At 40.0% G+C, this 19,790-nt stretch overlaps 2 protein-coding genes and 1 non-coding gene across 8 annotated transcripts in view; 1 reads left to right on the top strand and 2 right to left on the bottom strand.

Annotated features, from left to right (window-relative positions):
* LOC146314984 (LIM domain-binding protein 3-like) overlaps window positions 1-9,678 on the bottom strand; it is a 42,420-nt gene extending 32,742 nt beyond the window's left edge. The window contains exons 1-3 of one of the 6 annotated variants that reach the window (XM_084735486.1): window positions 9,563-9,678; window positions 9,203-9,312; window positions 5,872-6,103 (exon numbers count right to left, since the gene is read on the bottom strand). In XM_084735486.1, the coding sequence (XP_084591612.1) occupies window positions 5,872-5,967 (96 nt within the window). In that variant the 5' untranslated portion in view covers window positions 5,968-6,103; window positions 9,203-9,312; window positions 9,563-9,678. The remainder of the gene's footprint in view (window positions 1-5,871; window positions 6,104-9,202; window positions 9,313-9,562) is intronic. The other 5 variants (XM_084735483.1, XM_084735484.1, XM_084735481.1 and 2 more) reach the window with 5 other exon arrangements.
* On the top strand, window positions 878-951 carry trnat-agu (transfer RNA threonine (anticodon AGU)). Its single transcript has one exon. It is a non-coding gene; the product is annotated as a tRNA-Thr (tRNA).
* A 4,286-nt stretch (window positions 9,679-13,964) lies between the features above and the next one.
* Window positions 13,965-19,790, bottom strand: part of LOC146314983 (melanopsin-A-like) — a 34,338-nt gene continuing 28,512 nt past the window's right edge. The window contains exons 5-11 of the mRNA XM_084735240.1: window positions 18,746-18,917; window positions 17,876-18,052; window positions 17,233-17,340; window positions 16,123-16,318; window positions 15,874-16,038; window positions 15,056-15,115; window positions 13,965-14,510 (exon numbers count right to left, since the gene is read on the bottom strand). Coding sequence (XP_084591366.1) covers window positions 14,331-14,510; window positions 15,056-15,115; window positions 15,874-16,038; window positions 16,123-16,318; window positions 17,233-17,340; window positions 17,876-18,052; window positions 18,746-18,917 — 1,058 coding nt within the window. The 3' untranslated portion in view covers window positions 13,965-14,330. The remainder of the gene's footprint in view (window positions 14,511-15,055; window positions 15,116-15,873; window positions 16,039-16,122; window positions 16,319-17,232; window positions 17,341-17,875; window positions 18,053-18,745; window positions 18,918-19,790) is intronic.

Below are 19,790 nucleotides of genomic sequence, written 5' to 3'. Positions count from 1 at the left end.
TGACGAGGAAACACAGACCACTTCTCAGAAGCTGCACTTTATAAACATTTATAAACCTTTGCTGCACTCAGGACAATACGCCCCAAAAGCAGAGACAAGTTGGACAATAGATCGGTCAGCAGTGTGGGGATGTGAGTGAAAGGAAACTGTTCACTGAAAATAGAGGCACAAAGAAAAATCTGTGTTTGTGTCCTTCAGTGGCTGCAGACTCGGAGAAACATAATCATTTATTTATTTCTTTATTTATTTATTTATTTATGTGATAATTAATTTGCACAACTATAAACACAGCAGCACAACAGTTGCAGGAATGCAGCCACATATCTACAAAAATGTGAATGAAAAAAGGTTCTGTACTTTTACATGAAACCTGATCAGAATCAGTCAGAATCTAATAAATCACTGTGATGAGTCCAGATTAAGTTTCTTCTCTTTGCTTCTTGTGTCTTCAATGATCCTACAATGACTGACTGTTTCCAGACCTTTTTAAACTGATCTTAATCTGGACTCAGATCCGCAGATTTAGTTTGTCTCACATATAAATCAGACAGGAGCACAGAAAAATATCTGAGATTGGAAACGTCTCCTCACAAGAGAACATTTCTGTGCTGTGTGCACAAACGCTGCACCACGAGCTCGACCCTCCTACACGTCTGCAACTACTCAACGCTCACTCATCAAGGTGACGCATGAGTCCTTGGACGCAGGGACCGATGTCTCCTGTCCTCGTCTCTCTCTTATTACAATAATAGCAAAGTAAAGAAGTTAAATAATGACTACAGATTTTGAAGAAAGTTTGTCTTGTGTTACTTCTGTTAAAACTTTGAAAATCAGGGATGTAATAAGTTATTAAGTAAAATAAAAAGCCTTTACATCAGGTGCTGTGGCTTAGTTGGTTAAAGCGCCTGTCTAGTAAACAGGAGATCCTGGGTTCAAATCCCAGCAGTGCCTCAGTCAGATCTTCTTTCTGCCCCTCTCAGCTTTAGTGTTCCCTGGTCAGTCCTGCACTGGCACATCCTCCAAAATGTGGATTTAATAAATATAGACAACTGACCCTTCACTAATCCTCATCCTCCTCAGTTACTGCTGCTACACCTGTCAACCTTCCCAATCTCTTACATGCACACAATATTCCATTTTTTAACTTTATTGTGAAAAAGACATTGAGATTCATTTAAGAACTGCTCATACAAACAGATGTGTATGAGTGATTTAGGACAACTTGTCACATTCACAAATTTTCTTGCACTTTTTAAAAAATTTCTTTCAGATACAAACACAATTTCTCAAAGGTCCAGACCTGTCATGGAGTCGTGTGCAGTCAGTCTGTTGGTATCCAATCACCAACAACATTTGACATGATATCACAAAAAATATTCAGCTATAGGCCTTATTATTTCAACGATACCAAGCCCTGATCTGAGGGTACGCCTCTTCCTTACAATAAAATAATATCCATGTAGAAATGTCTCCTGACATTTCAGTCGTCCCTGCAGCCACATGAGAAAATGTCACTGCAGCGTTGAGCAATATGATAAAAACAATAATAAAAATACAGATATTTAACATGCTGCAGCTCAGAGCAGCAGAAACAAAGTTAAATATCCACATCTCCATAAATATTAACACAACATAAAGCATAAATCTGTGCAGCAGCAGACTGAAACTCATCCAGCTCATCTGTCCGTTAATCCCTCTGTTTCATTCCTTCACTCCCTGAACCTCTGAACCAGAGGAAACAATGAACCACAGAGCCCAGAGGGATGATGGGAAGTGTCCTCTGTCCCTCGCTCATCCAGAACTCTCTCTGGCACCGTCAGAAAAAAAAACAAAACAAAAAAAACACGAGAGCCAGAAAACACAGCATGAATCCGTGCAGCGAGTGCGGCTGCTGTCATAATAACTGCAGATTATCACCACATGACACCGCAAGCAGAGATGGAGATGTTTTCTCTACAAAGAGCACGCTTTCTCTGGTGTGTGTGTGTGTGTGTGTGTGTGTGTGTGTGTGTGTTTCCATCACTGGGTATTAACACAGCTGTAGTGAAAGGCTGCAGATTGACGTGTATCTAACAGGCTTTTCTGCTCCTCACAGTAAAGAGCAGAGTGACAGGATGAATCTGAGGCAGATGGAGGATATCTGGATGATTTAATAAATGTCTTCAGGGCTTATTTTCATGCCAGACGTGCAGTGACCAGCAGCAGGTCGTGTTCACTGCAGACACACTGCACTAACAAATATAGAGCACCTGTAAAACAAGTCATAGTAGAGTCAGGATGATGCAGAGAGGCATGATGGGAACACCTCAGATCTGCAGCCAGAGCCAGTCAGCACAGCGATGATGGAAATAATCAGAGAGGCAATAATCATTTGTTAAAGCTGTTTATATATACAGTGTCCCTGTGGTCCTTCAAGTCCTTGAGTCTTGAGTCATTCAGGACACGCTGCAGCAGGACATGGCTCAGCGTCCTACACCAGCGTGTCGTCCTCTGACCGCGTTTGTGCCTCTTGTCAATATGTGACGTTTGATGACCAGTTAAATCTGGTTCCAACATGACTGTGTGATGCTGTCATGGAATACTATGAACCACAGAGAGAGAGAGAGAGAGAGGGAGAGAGAGAGAGAGAGAGAGAGAGAGAGAGAGAGAGAGAGAGACAGACAGAGAGAGAGAGAGAGAGAGAGAGAGAGGGAGAGAGAGAGAGAGAGAGAGAGAGAGAGAGAGAGAGAGCAGAGGGAAGCTCCTCGTCAGCTGTTCCTGAATGACTGAGACTGCTGCTGTCAGTGTGTGTGTGTGTGTGTGTGTGTGTGTGTGTGTGTGTGTGTGTGTGTGTGAACAGCTGCTCAGTGTGTCACTTCAGCTTGAAGTTCAGCCAAAAGTCACCAACTGAGAACAGACAGATGATCAGTTCACTCTGATTGATTATTGATTCTGTACTCTGTGTCTTTTATGGTTGTTTAACCTGAACTGACACTGACCAGCTGCAGTTACAGTATTTGGAGTAGTTACAGTACATTACTAGTAGTATTTAGAACATTTACTCAAGTAAAGTGTAATCCTGAGGTACTTGCACTTCAGTTTCTGCTACTTTCTACCTCTACAAATTTTGTCAGTTTTACTCCTCTACGTTTATTTTAGAGCTAGTTACTTACTTTAAAACTAGTTAGTTACTTTGCAGATTCAGAGTAATAGTACAAAATGTTGTTTTTATTATTATGTTTAAATTAAACTACACAGCAGTATAGAAAGTAGTTAAAATGATCTCCGTCTGTAGCAGCTGCTGCATTAAAGTGCATCAATATTAGAATGACAGAGCATTTCTACACTGTGGTATCATTTGGGATGGTGATATTGTTGATATTATTGATACAGATACCAATAGTCATACTTACTTTTATTGATAACTCGCCATAATTTGCTGCAAAAATAGAGATATGACATGAAAAGATGCAAAAGATCTCATAGTTATGACTTTTTATCTCATAATCATGACTTATCATGTAGATATTTTTTCTTTCAGTGTCAGAAATGGGCAGAACACCACTGAACAATGAGACAAATATTAAGTATAAGAAAATGAAAGTACCAATATGAAATATGAAAATACAAGCGACATAAATAAAGATATCAGGAGAAGATGAGAGAAAGAAAATAAATAAGTAACTGACGAACAAAAGAAAGTATCAAAAATATACAAATGTCCAATAACTGGTATCAGAGACTGCAAAATGTGAACATGAGCAGCATGAATGTTAACACTGAGTGCAGTGAGTGTGTGTGCAAAAAATGTTTTGGTGTGTATTTGTTAACATTTTGTTTGTGCTGAATTATCTATTGGCAGCTTCAGTTTGCAGTGTGATCAGGCATGTACAGATAATCTCCACTGAATTACTGTAATTCAGAGGAAAACTTAAAAACATGAAGATTCTCAGGCAGGTTCTGCACCAAAGATTTTCCAGGAACAAATATTGATGTTCTTCAAACCTTGAAACATATTTGCATCCACTCAGGTCGATGTCTGCCGGTCCGTCACTGAAGGACTGACACACAGAGCAGAGGCTTCAAAACACAGAAAACCTGAAGGACGTTTCTGCTCTTCATAAAATTATCTTGCAGCACATGAGAGGAGGGGTCAGAGGTCACAGCCAGCTTAAATAGGTTTGACCTCCTTTTTAAAAGACACCTTGACTGTGAGGATTCAACCTGTCAGTCTGCAGCAGCAGCAGCAGAATCCCAACAACTACAGTTTTATCCTGCAAAAATCTCCAAGCAAAACTTGTGCATCATCACTTCCTGTCTTCCCACCAAAGTAAATTTGCACTCCACCTTCTGCACCTTATTTATCATCCTAACAACAGCAAGATTTTTTCTACATCACCAACAGAGAAAAGGTCAGAGGTCAAAGGTCACCTCATCCTGACTACAGATGCATCAAATCTGAGTGAAGACAACTCAGAGCTGCAGAGCGAAGCACAGACGAGTCTCTTCTCCTTCTGTCTCTGCTCTATTCAGAGAGTCCGGGCTGTGAAACCAACACCAGCTCCAGTTTTAGGCCTCCGGCTCTGCTTTTGGCCTCCTCTGACAAATCCTGGCAGCCATCGCTGCCCTGCTGGGGGGCCTGCCGGGGACCCACCGGGGGGCCACACAGATCTCCCCCCATGACAGCCTCCGCATGTGTTTCTGAACCCGCCACAAGTCACAAAACCGTCCACACAGAACAGGAAAAGAGTCGACGGCAACAAAATGACAGAAACCAAACCAGACAAAACAAGTTTCAGGTGCACTGAGCAGATCTAAAGGACTATAACGCTGTTTTTAAAAAATATTTCTGCATGTTTTCTCTCCTTTTGAGCAGCACTGTTACAAGGCCTCTCTGCAATGATGCAGGTTTATTTTACTGATTTCATTCAAATAATAATAGTTCAGTAAAACAATAATCCAATTTTCACAAAAACAATGTTCCTGCAAACTGATTCTGATTTTCAGATGAATAAAAACAAATGGAAGAAAACAACGAGGCAAAAATCTTATCAAAACATTTCTGTCTGCAGCCCTTTAAATCTTTATTTTCTTTAAAAAAGTGAATAAATCTGACAGTGTGGTCCAATATATCATCTATCAGTGAACATGCATTGTGTGAGGGCCAAACTCTCCTGAAAGAAAAACTAATTATTCCACCTTAATTACAATTTTAAGTTGATCCAGATCAAACACTATTTCCAGTTCACACTCTAAGTTTTGTGTGCACGCCCTTTACAAAAAAGTTAAGCAAGATAATTGGCATTTAGAGTGAATTTTACTTGATTTTATTTTTATTTTGTTTTGAAATGTGTCATGCATCTCATGGTCTTCTACAGATCTCTTTAAATTGTGTTTAAAACAAAGCTCTCATCTTATTCTTTCTTTAAATTATTTATTCAACTAATTGAATTTCAACTAATTAAACTGTCATTTGTGAGTATTTTATTTTGGTAGCAGACAGGAAATGAGGACTCTAGTGTTATTACATGATCAGACCAGCAGGATGCCCCGCCTTCTTCTTCTTCTTCTTCTTCTGTGTTTCATTCATCTCTACGATGTTCTTGAAATTGTATCAGAAACAGGTTGAGATTTTCTGACCACACCAGCAGATTTCAGTCATTTATTTAGAAGAAAATCAGATTTTCAGGACACAAAACTGTTTTTCTTGTTTTTTTTTTTGGCACAGCTGAACATTAAAAACACTTTGCAAAACTGCCACCAAAAATATCAAACTAATGTGAATCAAATTGACCATAAATTAGACTCATCTGCTTCAACCAAACTGAGGCCAAACAAGAGAACACAGCAAACCAAAACTAAAATAAAATGTGTTTCTGATGCGTTTCTTACCCTGGAGATGGTCAGCGGCATGTTGAAGTCCTTCCCGCCCTGCAGCCTGAAGCCCCAGGGGCCGGGGCCGGGCAGCGACACGGTGTAGGCGCTCATTCTTCCAGACAAAAATCAAAGATCCTTTGGCGATGAAACCAAACTTCTTCTTTTTTTTCTTTTTTTTTTTTTAAGCCCACAGCTGCTGGACGGGGACGGGACGGGACGGGACAGGAAGGCCGGCGCCAAGTAGCCTCTGAAAAGGAGATGGAGGAGAGGAGATTCAAACAGGTGAAAGAGGAAGAAACACACCTGACAGGAAAATGTGCGAAAAAGAAACAAAGCAAAACTGAGAGAGAAAAGAAGAAGAAGAAGAATCTGAGAGAGGAGAAAGAGGAGGACTCGCCTGCTCACAGGAGCTGAAGTGACAGCCTAAGAATAGACAGAGATAGAGCTGGTGCATTGTGGGGGGGGTGGAGGGGTGAGGTGGGGTGAGGCAGGGTGAGGCAGGGCGGGGGGGAGGGGGGGTGGACTTATATGGTGTGAAAGGGGACACCCGGTATGCCAGGCTCGCTGTGATTCACCAGGGCTAATATAGACCCAGCAGATTCTTCTAGACCCCCACCTCCCCTCGCCATCACCCCCTCCCCCGTCACGTCCCGTCACGCCCAGGGTCTCCCTCGGACCCAATCAGGGGCGTCGCCAGGAAGCGTCTCATTATCTTTGTGGTGATAAACAGAAAGGCCACGAGTTAAGTGGCTCCGATAGCTGAAAGGTCAGACGCAGCAGGCGGCTCGTTACGGCGAGGACACGGGTTCAAACAATCCTGATAATTAAGTCGTCCATTTCTAGTATTCATTTAGGTTGTTTTCATACACGATAACATCTGGGAGACAACGTTGAAACTACTGTAATTCTATTTTTTTTGTCTGTTTGTTTTAGGAGGGTGCTGCGGTCACACCTTCAATAACCTGCAAATTTCAGGCAGGAAAATAAAGACCAAACTCTTATTAATACTTTTTCAATACCACAGGTTTAAAAATAAAACAGTACAAACATTTGATCTCATCAAGACCTCAGATCAGTTAAGTCTCTAAACCAGACGAGGTTCCAGACTGTACCAGCACTGCGTACAGACTGTTCATCAAAAAATTACAGAACTGTCCCTTTAATTGTGAAAAACTGGCAATAAATTCGTATTAATTTGATAAATGGATAAAGTTTTACACCATACAGCGCTGATGACAGCAGTCAAACTAGAACAGATGTATGTTAAGATGATGGTCTTTTATTTTGGCGGGTGTTAACAACAGGTGAGAATTCCCTGACATAAACACACACACACACACACACACACACACACACACACACACTCTGCTGAGCTGTCAGCGTGTGTGAGGTTTTATGTAATGAATTGTTTCATTGTCACATTCAACTACATGACCCACAATCCCTCCTGTTCCTGCACAGGGATTCGAAACCTTCCTGTGGTGTTTGGTTCATTTTGACTTTTATGTCCAAATTACAACTTTATTTTATTTCTCTAAAAAAATGTGAACACGTGTTTTTTGTTGTGCACTAATAAAAAAAGGGGCTCATTTATCAACTTTATGAAATTTTCCAGCTCAGATTTTTACCTTCTTCTAACAATGTTCTTGTTTTTGCTCTGAGCAGTTTGTAAGAATAAATTCACAGGACTGGCTAAACACGAGTGAAATGCAAAAAATATCTCAAAAATAAAAATGACTGTAAAGTATTTTTTAATCAGTCCCTCCAGGAAGCTGCGATCGCAACAATTAATGCAAATTCAGCCAATCCCTATTAATTCTGCACAATGTTTCTGCAAATTTGACCAATAATCGTAGTTTCCTGCAAGTTCGACCAATCACAGCAGTCCCTCACACTAAAATCATACATCATCTCAACGAAGCGACTTAATGTTTTATTATTTAATATTTTGTTGTATTTTTATACAATCAGATCAACTCACCAAACCGAAGTCGAAGCTGGTCGGAAGAAGAGTGAAAACATTTTTTCCAGTGTTGTTCTTTGCTCTCCAGTTCTGATATAACTGATGCTAACACAGCGGCTATGCTAACCTCTCCAGGTGAACCATTTCACTGAGTTATAAACAAGACAAAGAGACATGGACGTCTCAGATTTCCATGTAGTCCTCTGATCTTATTCCTGCTCCTCAGAGGATGACTGACCTCTCCTCAGGACACACTGCCTCTAAGAATAGATAAATCATCAGGACGTCTGTGTGTTCGTGGTGTGTCTGTAACGACCTCTGCGGCCTCCGGGGGACGCTGTGCAGGTTTAGACTGTCAGTGTTGTTTTCAGCTCACGACATTTCAGAGATTCAAGTCTAAAAAACAAACTGAGTCAACAGGATGGAACGACGTGAGTCAGTCGCTGCCCTTCACAGGATAAAAAACCACTCAGCTACATGAGCAGGGTGTGTGTGTGTGTGTGTGTGTGTGTGTGTGTGTGTGTGTGTGTGTGTGTGTGTGTGTGTGATAGTGGATCTCTCTCAGCATTAGCGACACATCACTGACCTCAGAGCACTTGTGAATAGTTTGTCATTTTAAACAGCTTCTTAATTGAGCTGCTTGTTAAGTTAAAGGTCACTTCAGTAAATAATACACACACACACACACACACACACACACACACACACACACAGTCTAAGACACACACTGTCTTCACTTTAGTCTGTTTTTTGTTCCTGTAATAATTCTCTGGTGAGTCACTGAGCTAATCAGTTTATTTTACTTTTTACACAGCTAGCAAACAATATTTTAAAAACTTTCTAGCTAGCTTGCAAACAATTTAACTTTTCTTTTTTACTTTGTAGGTAGCTGACAAACAAAACCTTTGCATTACTTTTTATCTAGCTAGTAAACAATATAACTTTACATTTAGAAGGCAAACAATGCAATGTTTTAAAAACTCTCTGCAGGGGTTCATGCCAAGTATACAAAATGCATTTTATTTGCATTGAAAATGTTTTGAGATGTTTAAAGAGAAAAAAAGAACATTTGTGGGACTCAAATTTAATGGCAGCACCCATTTTTTTTTTAGTATACAGTGATTTGAAGTCATCAAAAATTAATAAGATTAAATGACATTTTTTGTAATCCAGTGAATTACATTGTTAATTACAAAAATTTACATGTAATTCAAATTACACTTGAAAAAAGCCGAACTGTCCCTTTAATACTGCCAGGCCAATAGACAATAAAAGTTAAAATAAACCTTTAAACTGGTTCTGAATGCTGGAGTGCTTTGTTTTTTGGTTGTACTGTTCCTTTACACAGTAACACGTTAGTCTGTGATAAATGAACGTGTTCACCTCAGTGTGTCTCTCAGGTGATCTGCAGACAGACACCGCCCACCTGCTCCTGCTGCTCAGCTCTGCTCCGCCCAGCAGGGCCGCTCCGTGCACAGAACCGAGCGTCCACCCTGAGAACAAACACAATAACGTTTCTGATAATTTAACCTGCAGGATCATTTCAGGCCTGAAAACTGAAAACCTGCAGCTGCAGCGGGTCAAAGTTGGCGGAGTGACCCGGCAGACGGAGCTGAGAGCCGGCCGGGACACTTGTTGCTGCTGATGAAGATGATGAAGATGAAGGAGGGATTAGACAGGAGAGAGCAGCCAGGGGAGGAGGACAGGAACAGGTGTCAAACAGTCTGGAAGGTGAATGAATACCTGCCGCCGTTTGTCTCCTGCGGCTCCGTGAACCGACAAACACCGAGCGGACAGCCGGCGGTGATCCGGGGATCAGGCTCCGGTGCCCGGCCCGGGCAGAGAGCAGGAGGGGGGCCGGGGAGAGGAGGAGGAGGAGGAGGAGGAGGAGGAAGAGGAGGAGGAGGAAGAGGAGGTGTTAACGGTGGATTTTCATTAGCAGGGTTTTCATTTAAAGAGGCAGCAGCCTGACAGTCTGACTGAAGAGTCAAACAGGTGAAAAACTACAGAAACTGAACTAAAGCTGTGCTGCACCAACAAGGAGTCAGTTTAAAACAGGAGCAAATTATTCTTTAACTTTAATTTCATTTGACTTCAATTTTATTATGTTGCTCCAAACTTTTGAACTCGGTTAAAATTTGCACCAGAACTTTAAAGTCCAAATTAAAATGTGGTCCAGACCAGGAAGTTTGACTTTAAAAATGGATTGAACAAAAAAGTTCTCATGGATCAATTCTTCATGAATCGACTAAACAACTGTTTTTTACTTACTGTAACAGTGAACTGTTTTTTTTTGTTTGTTTGTTTTGTTTTTTTTTGCTGGTTAAGAAATAATAAAACTTTTAGGAAAAAAACTTAGCTAGAAAGAAGTTAACAAGCAAACAGTGTAACATTTTAAAAGCTTTTTCACTGGCTAGCAAACAATATATAAGATATTTTTTTTGTTCATAAATGTTACTTAATCAAAGTTACGAAATACATTATTAGGATAAATAATCCTGTTTTGAAGCACAGTCAGAAAACAGAAAACGATGAAAGACGATGATGAAATAACCAGAATATAATGCATTCACATTTCAATCAGATTAATTTGACAGCTCACTTTTATTAGTTTAGATCATCTTTGACCAGCATTTAACTTTTAGAGGCGGGGTCCGCCATAATCCAGTGTTACTGTTTATAGTTTGAGTTGACCACAGCTGGATTAAGTTACTGCTAACGCTAACACAAGAGTTTCCTGCTGCTTCACATTAAAAGACTTTAAACCCAGAATGGATTTTATTTTGTAGCAGTCACAGGAAACACTGTCTTTGTCACAGAGGTTAGCACTGACATGAATGAATGAATACAGTGAATAATATATATTTATTTAGAAAAATAAATAAACAAGAAACAGTAAAGTAAACAGGAGTAATAAATGTACAATAAACCATCATCCCATTTTCAAAACATCAGTCTTTCAGAACAGAAACTTTAATACACAAGAACTAATATAACAACCATCTGCATTTATATTCAGTATCATTACTGGATATTCAACATGTTATTATTTACTGCATCACACTGGACTTGATGTATTTTGACTCAAGAAGGAAAGTTTAGGACACTAGTTGAACTACTGACATACAGTAGAGGTTTATGGAAATGAGGGTGTAAAAGTTTGAAGACCTGGGAGTGAATATTAACAACTATTTAAAACTTCAACTTTGTTTAAGTTTAGATTTAGCTCTGAGTTTAGCGGCTAAAATGTTTTGGTTCAGCTTCATTTAGCAAAGTTATCTTAATTGGCATTAGGTGATGGTATAATTTAGCTTTTCTGGCAGATATTCAGTTTGTGAATTTGTCTGGTGATGGCAGGCTTGGTTTAGCATAAGGTTAGCTAATGCTTTAGCTTAGTTCCATTTGGCTAATGATTCGGTTTAACACCTAAACAGATTTGGTTTTGTTTGGCTAATTGTTTCATTCACCAACTACAAACAATCTTAATTAGCCAAGGTAATGCTTTAATTTAACCTTTAACATTAAATAAATTGTCCCACTAACAGCCCAGTTCACAAAATATCAACAGACTGACACTAGCTAGCAGCTCAATGTAGCCACTATAAACAGCTTAGTTAGCTAATGGTTCCATTTAACAGCTAATCTTAATTAGCTACGGTAATGTTTTAATTTATCTATTAACATTAAATAATTTGTACTGCTAACAGCAGCTAACAACACCTGACAGCCTAGTTTAGCTTGAAACATTTTGATAAAGCTAATGTTTTAATGTTAGCTTAGTTCCACTGGGCTAATAGTTCCAGTTTAATCACTTAAAATGTTTTTGGTGTTGTTTAGTTATGTGTTTTTTTGTCTACAACAGATTGAAACCAGCTAGCAATCAAATTTAGCCACTGGAGACATCATTTAGCAGTTAGCTAATGGTTCTGTTTATCTCCTTAAACAGTTTGTTTCAGGTTTATTAGCAACCAAGTTCAGCTCCTAAAACATTTTGATAAAGGTTAGCTGGCTAATTGTTCAGTCTGACAGCTGACAGCTAGCTTTTGGTTTCGTTTAGCTAACGGTGGTGGTTAGCTGTCAGTTAATTGGGGTTATTGAACAGTTCAGTTGCTTTCAGGTCTGTTGACGTGGTTGAATTGATGAAAACCCTCAGCAGAAAACATTTGTGTTATTTTACAGAAACATTCAAATCAGCTTTCGGGGAATGTACAAATAAGATCAGCTTATTCAGCGCTGCGTTACAATCAACAATTATGTCCCTTTTCACGACCCGTACTAACAGCACCAACATCACAATCACATTTACCACAACACTGCCCTTCAACAAAATATACACGTTAAATATTCAGTCATGAAAAACAAAGAAAGAAACATGAACAGAAAGAAAAACACAAACTGAACAACACCAGAACGCAGGGAAACCTTTAAAAACATTTAAAATATCTTGTTTCTTAATAATAAAAGTGCTTTCGCAGGCCTCAGGGCTTCATAATTCACTGAGATGAAGAGGAATTCATTCAAAGAAACATTTTAGTCATTTTGGAAAATCCTACTGATCGTCATCATACCCAGATATTATCCAAAATTCATATCGCATAAGTAGATGGAACTGCCAGCATAGCTCCATCGAAAGTGCATCAAAACAGGATTTTCCAAAATATTGCAGTTTCTTTAAGAATTTTATGTCAGTTCTTGAATCTGGTAGTTAACTTCTAGAAAAGCAAAATTTAGTAGACAAAGTTTCCTGTCTGTTAACTGTTTCTGTTTTTCACTGCAGAGCGAACAGGTGAGCAGACAGGTGGATGGATTCCATATTTTTGCTGTAATATTCAGGTATTATTTAGTATATTGTCAGTAATATTTAGTTATAGTTTGGTATACATGGAGGCAAATTTGGTTTTATGATTTGAAAGAGAATTTGAGAGAATTAAATCTGAAAAATAAAAAAAAAATCACCCATTCTTGAGAATTAGGACAAATCATGTCTTACCAAAAAAATAAAAATAAATAAAATAAAAATTAAAAAATTATTAATACCAACACTCTAATTACTTTTTTAGCATTCATTTTCTGAAAGAAATATCCATCAGAATGTGCTAATATTCAGTTTTCCATCTCTAACAGTGGTTTACTTACTAACTAGCTAACGGTAGCTAATGGTACTGTTAGCTAACTAACACTGCTGTTAAAACAGAAGTTAACACCATTAGCATTGGCTAATTCTTAAGAATGAGTGAAGTTTAAAGAGAAAAAGGATTAAATATTAATATATTAATATTAATTAAAGATGAATCATTTTGCTTCTTAGCTAATGTCAACGACACAACTGTAGGTAGTGAGCTAGTCAGTCAGATATGCTAACTTTTTAATGTGCGATAAACATTTTATAAGTCATTTTTTCTTCTTTTGTGTATGTTAGCGCATGTATTTTTAGTTTTGTAGAGGGCTTTAGCTAACGGTCAATTGGAGGACGTTTAGTTTTTCAAATTAAAAGTCAGGCTTTGAGTTTGGGAGTTTAATATCTCAGTTTACAACCAGAAAACCTTCCATCGCCTGTCACATGACTCTGCAGATGACTGAGCCAGAAAAACACAGAAAAAAAAATCTAAATATAAATCTAAAGCAACAGACAGCGAGAACACAAACAGGAAACCACGGGGTCTGTAGAAAAATCACACAACATGTCACGCTGCAAAACAAAAGTGTCCGCACGGTCATCGTTTATTAATATTAATATTAAAAGGGCTCAGGGACGTTCACCCGTCAGAGGAAAAATACAAGAAGAAGAGGCGTTTTTTAAAAACCTTTAACACCTCGGTTTGCATCCATCTAGACATCAGGTTCATCAAAACTTGTTTGGTTCTAATAAAGAACATTTATGTATTAAATGTCTGGTGTTTTCACTTTGCATGATCGCAGCTCTCCTCACATGTTTGGACCTATTTTTCAACTAGGGACCAATCTGGCAATAATTTTTCCACTAATCGATTAATTGTTTGGTCCGTGATGAAATGAAATAATGAAAAATAATGAAAATAGGTCCAAACATGTGAAAACAGATGAAGCGCACCGACATACGTCCATGTGCTCTAGAGAATTTTGGCTTTTTCTTATTTAAAAATGAGTCAAAGTCATTGTCATTTAATTTAATAATCAATTAATTGTTTTGGGAAACACTAATTTAAAGGTTAAATAAACCAATAAAAGTGTTTAAGTGGATTTTTTTTTTTTGCCCTAACCAATTTTTCACAGCATTTTAAAAGAGAAAAATGTCACTAAATACTCTGTTTGAGTCAGTATGATACATAACTGTACTGTTATATAATAAATCACCTGACTCTGGTCCCAGTCTGTGGTTTCCATGGCAACATCAGCATCAGGTGAGCATCAGGTGAGCTCTCGTCTGTGTGTTTGAACTCTACATCTCTAAAAAAAAAATACATGACTGGGCGCGAAGCCGCTCAGTCAGGTGTCTGCAGGTGATCGGCAGTGAGAGGAGGGGCGGGGCTCTTTATCCAGACCCCGCCCTCGTGTTGTTGTTGTTGTTGTTGTTGTTGTTGTTTCCCGTCTTGGAGCGGGAGGTGCCTGAACCTTTCCGTCCGACAGGAAGAAAGGGGCTGGACTCAGAGGTGATGACGATGCTCGGGATTCGACCCAGCGCGCCTCTCGTCACGTGTCCGTCTGCAACATCCTGTCAGACACGAAAATTCAGTATTATTATCATCGCATCATTTTATTTACATAATTAACTTAATTATTTTGATTTGAGATTGTATGTATTTTTGCAGATCGGGAGCATTAAACATGCGCCACATGCGGCTCTTTAGCCCCTCCCAGTTTCTCCCTGTGGATTTTACAAAACAATTATATTGAAATTAATAGCTTTTCTTTTTTTTCTTATATTTTAATTTTCATTTATTAGTATTATTATTGGACTTGAAGCGATTCTTACACTCTCTAATGTGTCATCAATTCTGCACCACGAAAAGGAAAAAGGCAGGAACTTCTCAGAGAGCAGAGCTGAGAACTTTAAAGTTTTCTTGTTGTCGAGGCAGATAATTGGATATATGTCAGTTTCGTATCTTCATATCAGGTTATTGTTTCTACACATTAATCCTGACCTCTGACCTGACCTTTGACCTTATGTAGAAGTTCCTGTATTCTGCCTTTGCAGAGTGAACCAAAAAATATTGGGTCATTCAACATTCGGAGCTGGAACAGTTGGACTGTACTCACATTTGGGATGCTGTTGCGTTCACTGACTCCAGTTGTGGAGACATCAGTGTCATAAGAGGTCTGTAAGAAAAACCAATGAATAAATGTCACCCTGTGAAAAGCATCCTGATGAACCTGCAGCAGCAGCCATGATGGAGTCCTCCACGTCAGTACTGTTAAATTAGATTTTAACCGACTTCAGCATCAGGCAGGAAACCAACTTATCTCTAATCAATTACCCTGAATTAAAAAAAATATTCTACAGGTTTGAGTCAATGATTCAGATGAAAAGGAGGATTTTCTGAGAGGAGCACTGAGCCGATTAAAGAGCACAAAAGACACGGAGCTGCAGATTAACATGAAAAACGATGTTTCTGTTTTTAGATCTGCTTCCACCAAACAGCTTCACAGCCGACCTCTGAAACGACCCACAATCCCTCTGACTCCTGAAAGTAACGTTAATAATCTGCACGAAGGGTAGAAAGCGAGCAGGCATCTCTCTGTGCTGTTTAATCCGTCTCCAGCTGCTCCTCCTGCTGTCTGAAGGTCGACCATTTTAAAACCTCGATGTGATCTCATGGATCAAGACAAACGGTGATTAAGGTGCAGAAGACCAACTACCTGACCGTAACTTAAGCTAAGCTAACTGGACTCAGCTGCCAACTGGTGTCATTAGTGGACTGGTGGACGTCCAAACTGAAGGAAATAAGTCAACTACAACTCCCAAGGTGCATTTCAGTATAAAACATCCAATCACAGAGCTTCAAATTCTGTAAACATTAACACCTGGACAGTCCAGGCCTGTGCTGAATGATTGGATGGACAGGTGAGCTGCTCACCTTTTCAAAGATTCCTGAGTCGTGACTCTTCATCTTGGACTTGAAGCTGGACGATGGTTTGAAGTCGGGCAGCTCGGCGGTGTCTCTGCTGATGTCACAGGAGACCTGGCGGCTGGCGGGTTTGGAGCCCATACTGGACAGATCGGCCTCGGTGTCCGTCAGACCCTGCAGACACGCACGTGCACATGCCCGCTTTAGCGTTTTACATCTCTGGACATGACATCACAGCTCTACAGGATCGGAGCTTACCGATTCGCTGTCGGAGGCGGAGGAGAGGCGGGACTTCCCGTTGCTGTGCCGTCTGAACTGGCTGCTGATGTCAGAGGTCTGGCTGGTCACGGTGGAGCGACGCGTCGATACGAAGCTGCTGCTGGATGAGCGCAGGTCGCGCTGATGGACGCAGAGCAGGACGCCGAGACACGGGATGTACTTAGCTAATGCTAACCTGGACAGAGACGGAGACAGAGACACAGAGACAGTTTGACTCCAGCTGGTGTGAAACATTAACCAGAACTTCACCGGTCTAAAAGCATTCTGCTTCTTTGGTGCAGATTTTTTTTTGTTAGTTTTTGTAATTCTGAGCCTTTTTGGTGAGTTTACTGAGAACACAGTGCATTTTATTCACACTGTGCTAATTTTTCATTTGCCAAAATTTACTTACTTAACTTTAGAGCTTAATTCAGTCCATTCAGGATCTTCACTCTAACTTTGCTGCAGCCTCTTGAAAAGTTGAAAAGGTTCTGAGCTAAAAAAAAATTGCATTTTTATTCAGTGTTTTGCTTTTTCAGAGGCTTTCAACAAACACGATTTCCCACAAGCCCTTGGCCTTCACTGGTTAAAGGTCACGACTCAACAGAAGAGGTGAGTTTGGGGACGAGTCTGAGTATCTGTGGTGAGTTTATGGCTGGAGAGTTGGAAACTCTCGGTCTGTATTTTCACGGTCAGATCTCTATTTTTCCTCCGTCTTGATGTTACGTGACGGTGTTGTATAAAAACTGTTACGTAAGACGAGTTCTTTCATCCTGCAGATTTAAAATGTCTGAACAGTGGAGGTCAGGTGTCCTGCATCAAACCATCGTGTGTGTGTTTGATTCCGTTCAGTCCAGTTCACATTCAGGTTAATTGAGCGACGGTTTGTTCAGCTGACTTGCTGCGGCTGTGGCGGCGGCGGCGGTGCTTTCTCTGATTGGATCAATCAGACAGTGTGACGGTTCACTGAGCTGCTGTCACGTCAGCAGGATGAAAACAGGAGGCAGCTTCACTTCAGACTAACGTTTCATACAGACTCAGACTAACACACATTCTATCCTGCAGTAACACCTTTAAAAAGGTGTGTGTGTGTGCGTGTGTGTGTGTTACCTGTATTTGGGGTGTGTGATGGCGTAGATGATGGGGTTGTGGATGGCTGAAGCTTTGGCGATGACGGCAGGAACAGAGTTCATGTAGGGAGTCAACATGTCAGCGTACCTGCAGCAGTAAAAACGGACAAACACAGAATGAGGAGACAGAAAACACTTCGGCAGCTGCAGCACAGAGCGACGAGGTCAAACTCCCATGATTCTCTGCTGCAGAGTGAACAGCAGGTGTCATCTAGTAAGAATTATCGAGAGAAAAGTTATAAAATATAAGAACATATTGTACTTTGTTACTCCAATATGAAAAGGATAATGAACAGTGAGCGATCTCAAGATCTGGTGATCCTTAGTAAGGAGCCCGACCTTTAGGCTGGAAACAAACTGAATAAAACTAACAAATAACAAATATTAAAATACCCCAAAACCCTGACAGGTGACTGACAGAGTGACTCTGTGAAACATCCTCCTTTTAAACCCTTAATATCTACACATTTTCATGTTTGGGACTTTTCTGTCCACTTCAGTAAAGAGTTCCTCTGGAGCATCTAGTGGTCGTTAGAGGAACTGCAGCTGAGGCCTCAGTATTTGAATTTGGTGTTTGTAGGTTTGGTTTTGTTTCTGTTACAGGTGACGGTGGTTTGTTTTACCCTGCGAAGGCGGTGAGGGCGACGCTGGAATATGGCGACCAGGAGATGACGTAGAGCAGGATGACGATCAGAGCGATCTTCGCCATCTTCCACTCGTTCTGCAGCCGGTGGAAGTTCTTCATCGAGTCCCGACCGCTGCCGTGACTGTGGACGCTGCCGTTTACCTTCCCCACCGCCCTGCAAACACACACACACACACACCTGTAGTCCTGTAACACACACACACACCTGTAATACAGAACTTTACCTGTGAGGACATTGCTTTGACCTGTATTTATGTTATTGGAGACTTTGGGGTTTAACACTGTACAGTCATAAAAAGAATTAATCTGTGATACGCAATATGGAAATATTATGACAAATAAAATATAAAAATAATTATCAAAATTTTCATTTGCTTTCACATTTAATTGTTTCATTTATTTATATGTATTTATTTATGTATATACATATATATATATATTGCATGTAAATTACTTCAATATCAATAATTTTTTTTTAAATAATGTAATTTCTTTATTTTTATCCCTTTATTTTTAAATTTTACTTTTGTTTTACTTTGAGCAGAAGAGTCTGTGTTACATTTTCTCAGGCAAAGTTACTTTGTTTTTTATTTGGGTCATTTTGTTTTTGCCGTTATATTTTGAGGTTATTTTGGTGGAAACAGTACCGCTATTCTCCACAGGGGGCTCCACAGTCAACACAATATTAGAGCTCTTTGTAGCAGCTTTAACATAAAAAAATTAATAAAATAAACTTTTATGAATCCAGCTATTGTTTTGTTGAAACTTTGCAGCCTCACACAGAGCACCAGAACAGAAATAACACACACACGGACACACACACACACACACACACACTCAGACTGACTGGTTGGTGGAGCGGATGGCGCGGAAGATAAAGACGTAGCAGTAGATGATGATGAAGAGCGGCAGGAAGAAGACGAAGATGAAGAGCAGCATGGTGTACGCTCGCACCGACGGGGTGAAGGTCATGTAGTCCCACGTACAGGAAGTCAGCAGACCCTCCGGGACGTAGGCGCCTGATGGACGAGAGACAGACAGAGACAGAGAGAGTTTTAACGTCCCATCGTGCTTCTTCACGTCGTCAGATTCCTGCAGACTGGACTGTGTGACTGGTTGGAGGATGAGATGATGGATCTCCATTAGAGAGTCGGGTCACCGGTGCACGGTTACTGATGCTTACAGCGTTACCATGGCGACCCACGCTGCACATCGGCTGGTGATGTCTGCACGCACTGACCTGATCTGATCACTTCACACAAAAACAGAGCGGATTTAAAAAAAAAAAACAAATCTGATTTGTCTGTTTGGACAAAAAGAAAGTCGTCCAGAGGAAATTAAAATTCAAAGATCCTGAATATTAATAAAACTTTATTCAAATTAAAGTCTGTTTATGAGACTTTATCCTTCATCAGACCTGAACACTTTAACTCACACACTCCTGAATAAATATTTTCATTCACTTCATCCTCATGAGAACATGATGTTCTGATGAAAACCAGAGAACACAGACACATACATCACAGAGAACAACATGCACACGATGATTGATTATTGATATCAGAGCAAAGATTATCCACCAGAGATTTATGGAGCGATTCTGTTTCCATACATTATAATTTATATAAAAATGTTGAGGGGAGATACGATCTGCTGAGGAGAATCAAAACCAGGTGTGTGTGTGTGTGTGTGTGTGTGTGTGTGTGTGTGTGTGTGTGAGGGAGTGAACTTGAACTGAACTGATAATAAATGAGATTTGGAGGGTAAACACAGAGCAGATTGTTCAGTACAGTACAGATTTGTGTAGGTGATATCATCTCAAGTCAATATCATGATTGATTGACCCTTCATAAGCTCCGCCCCCTTTCCCCTCTGCGCTCCAATAACAGTTG

This window comes from Lutjanus erythropterus, chromosome 14, assembly GCF_056507025.1.
Source record: "Lutjanus erythropterus isolate fLutEry1 chromosome 14, fLutEry1.hap2, whole genome shotgun sequence".
NCBI classification, from domain to species: Eukaryota; Metazoa; Chordata; class Actinopteri; order Lutjaniformes; family Lutjanidae; genus Lutjanus; species Lutjanus erythropterus.
This window is presented reverse-complemented; position numbering and strand designations above follow the sequence as displayed.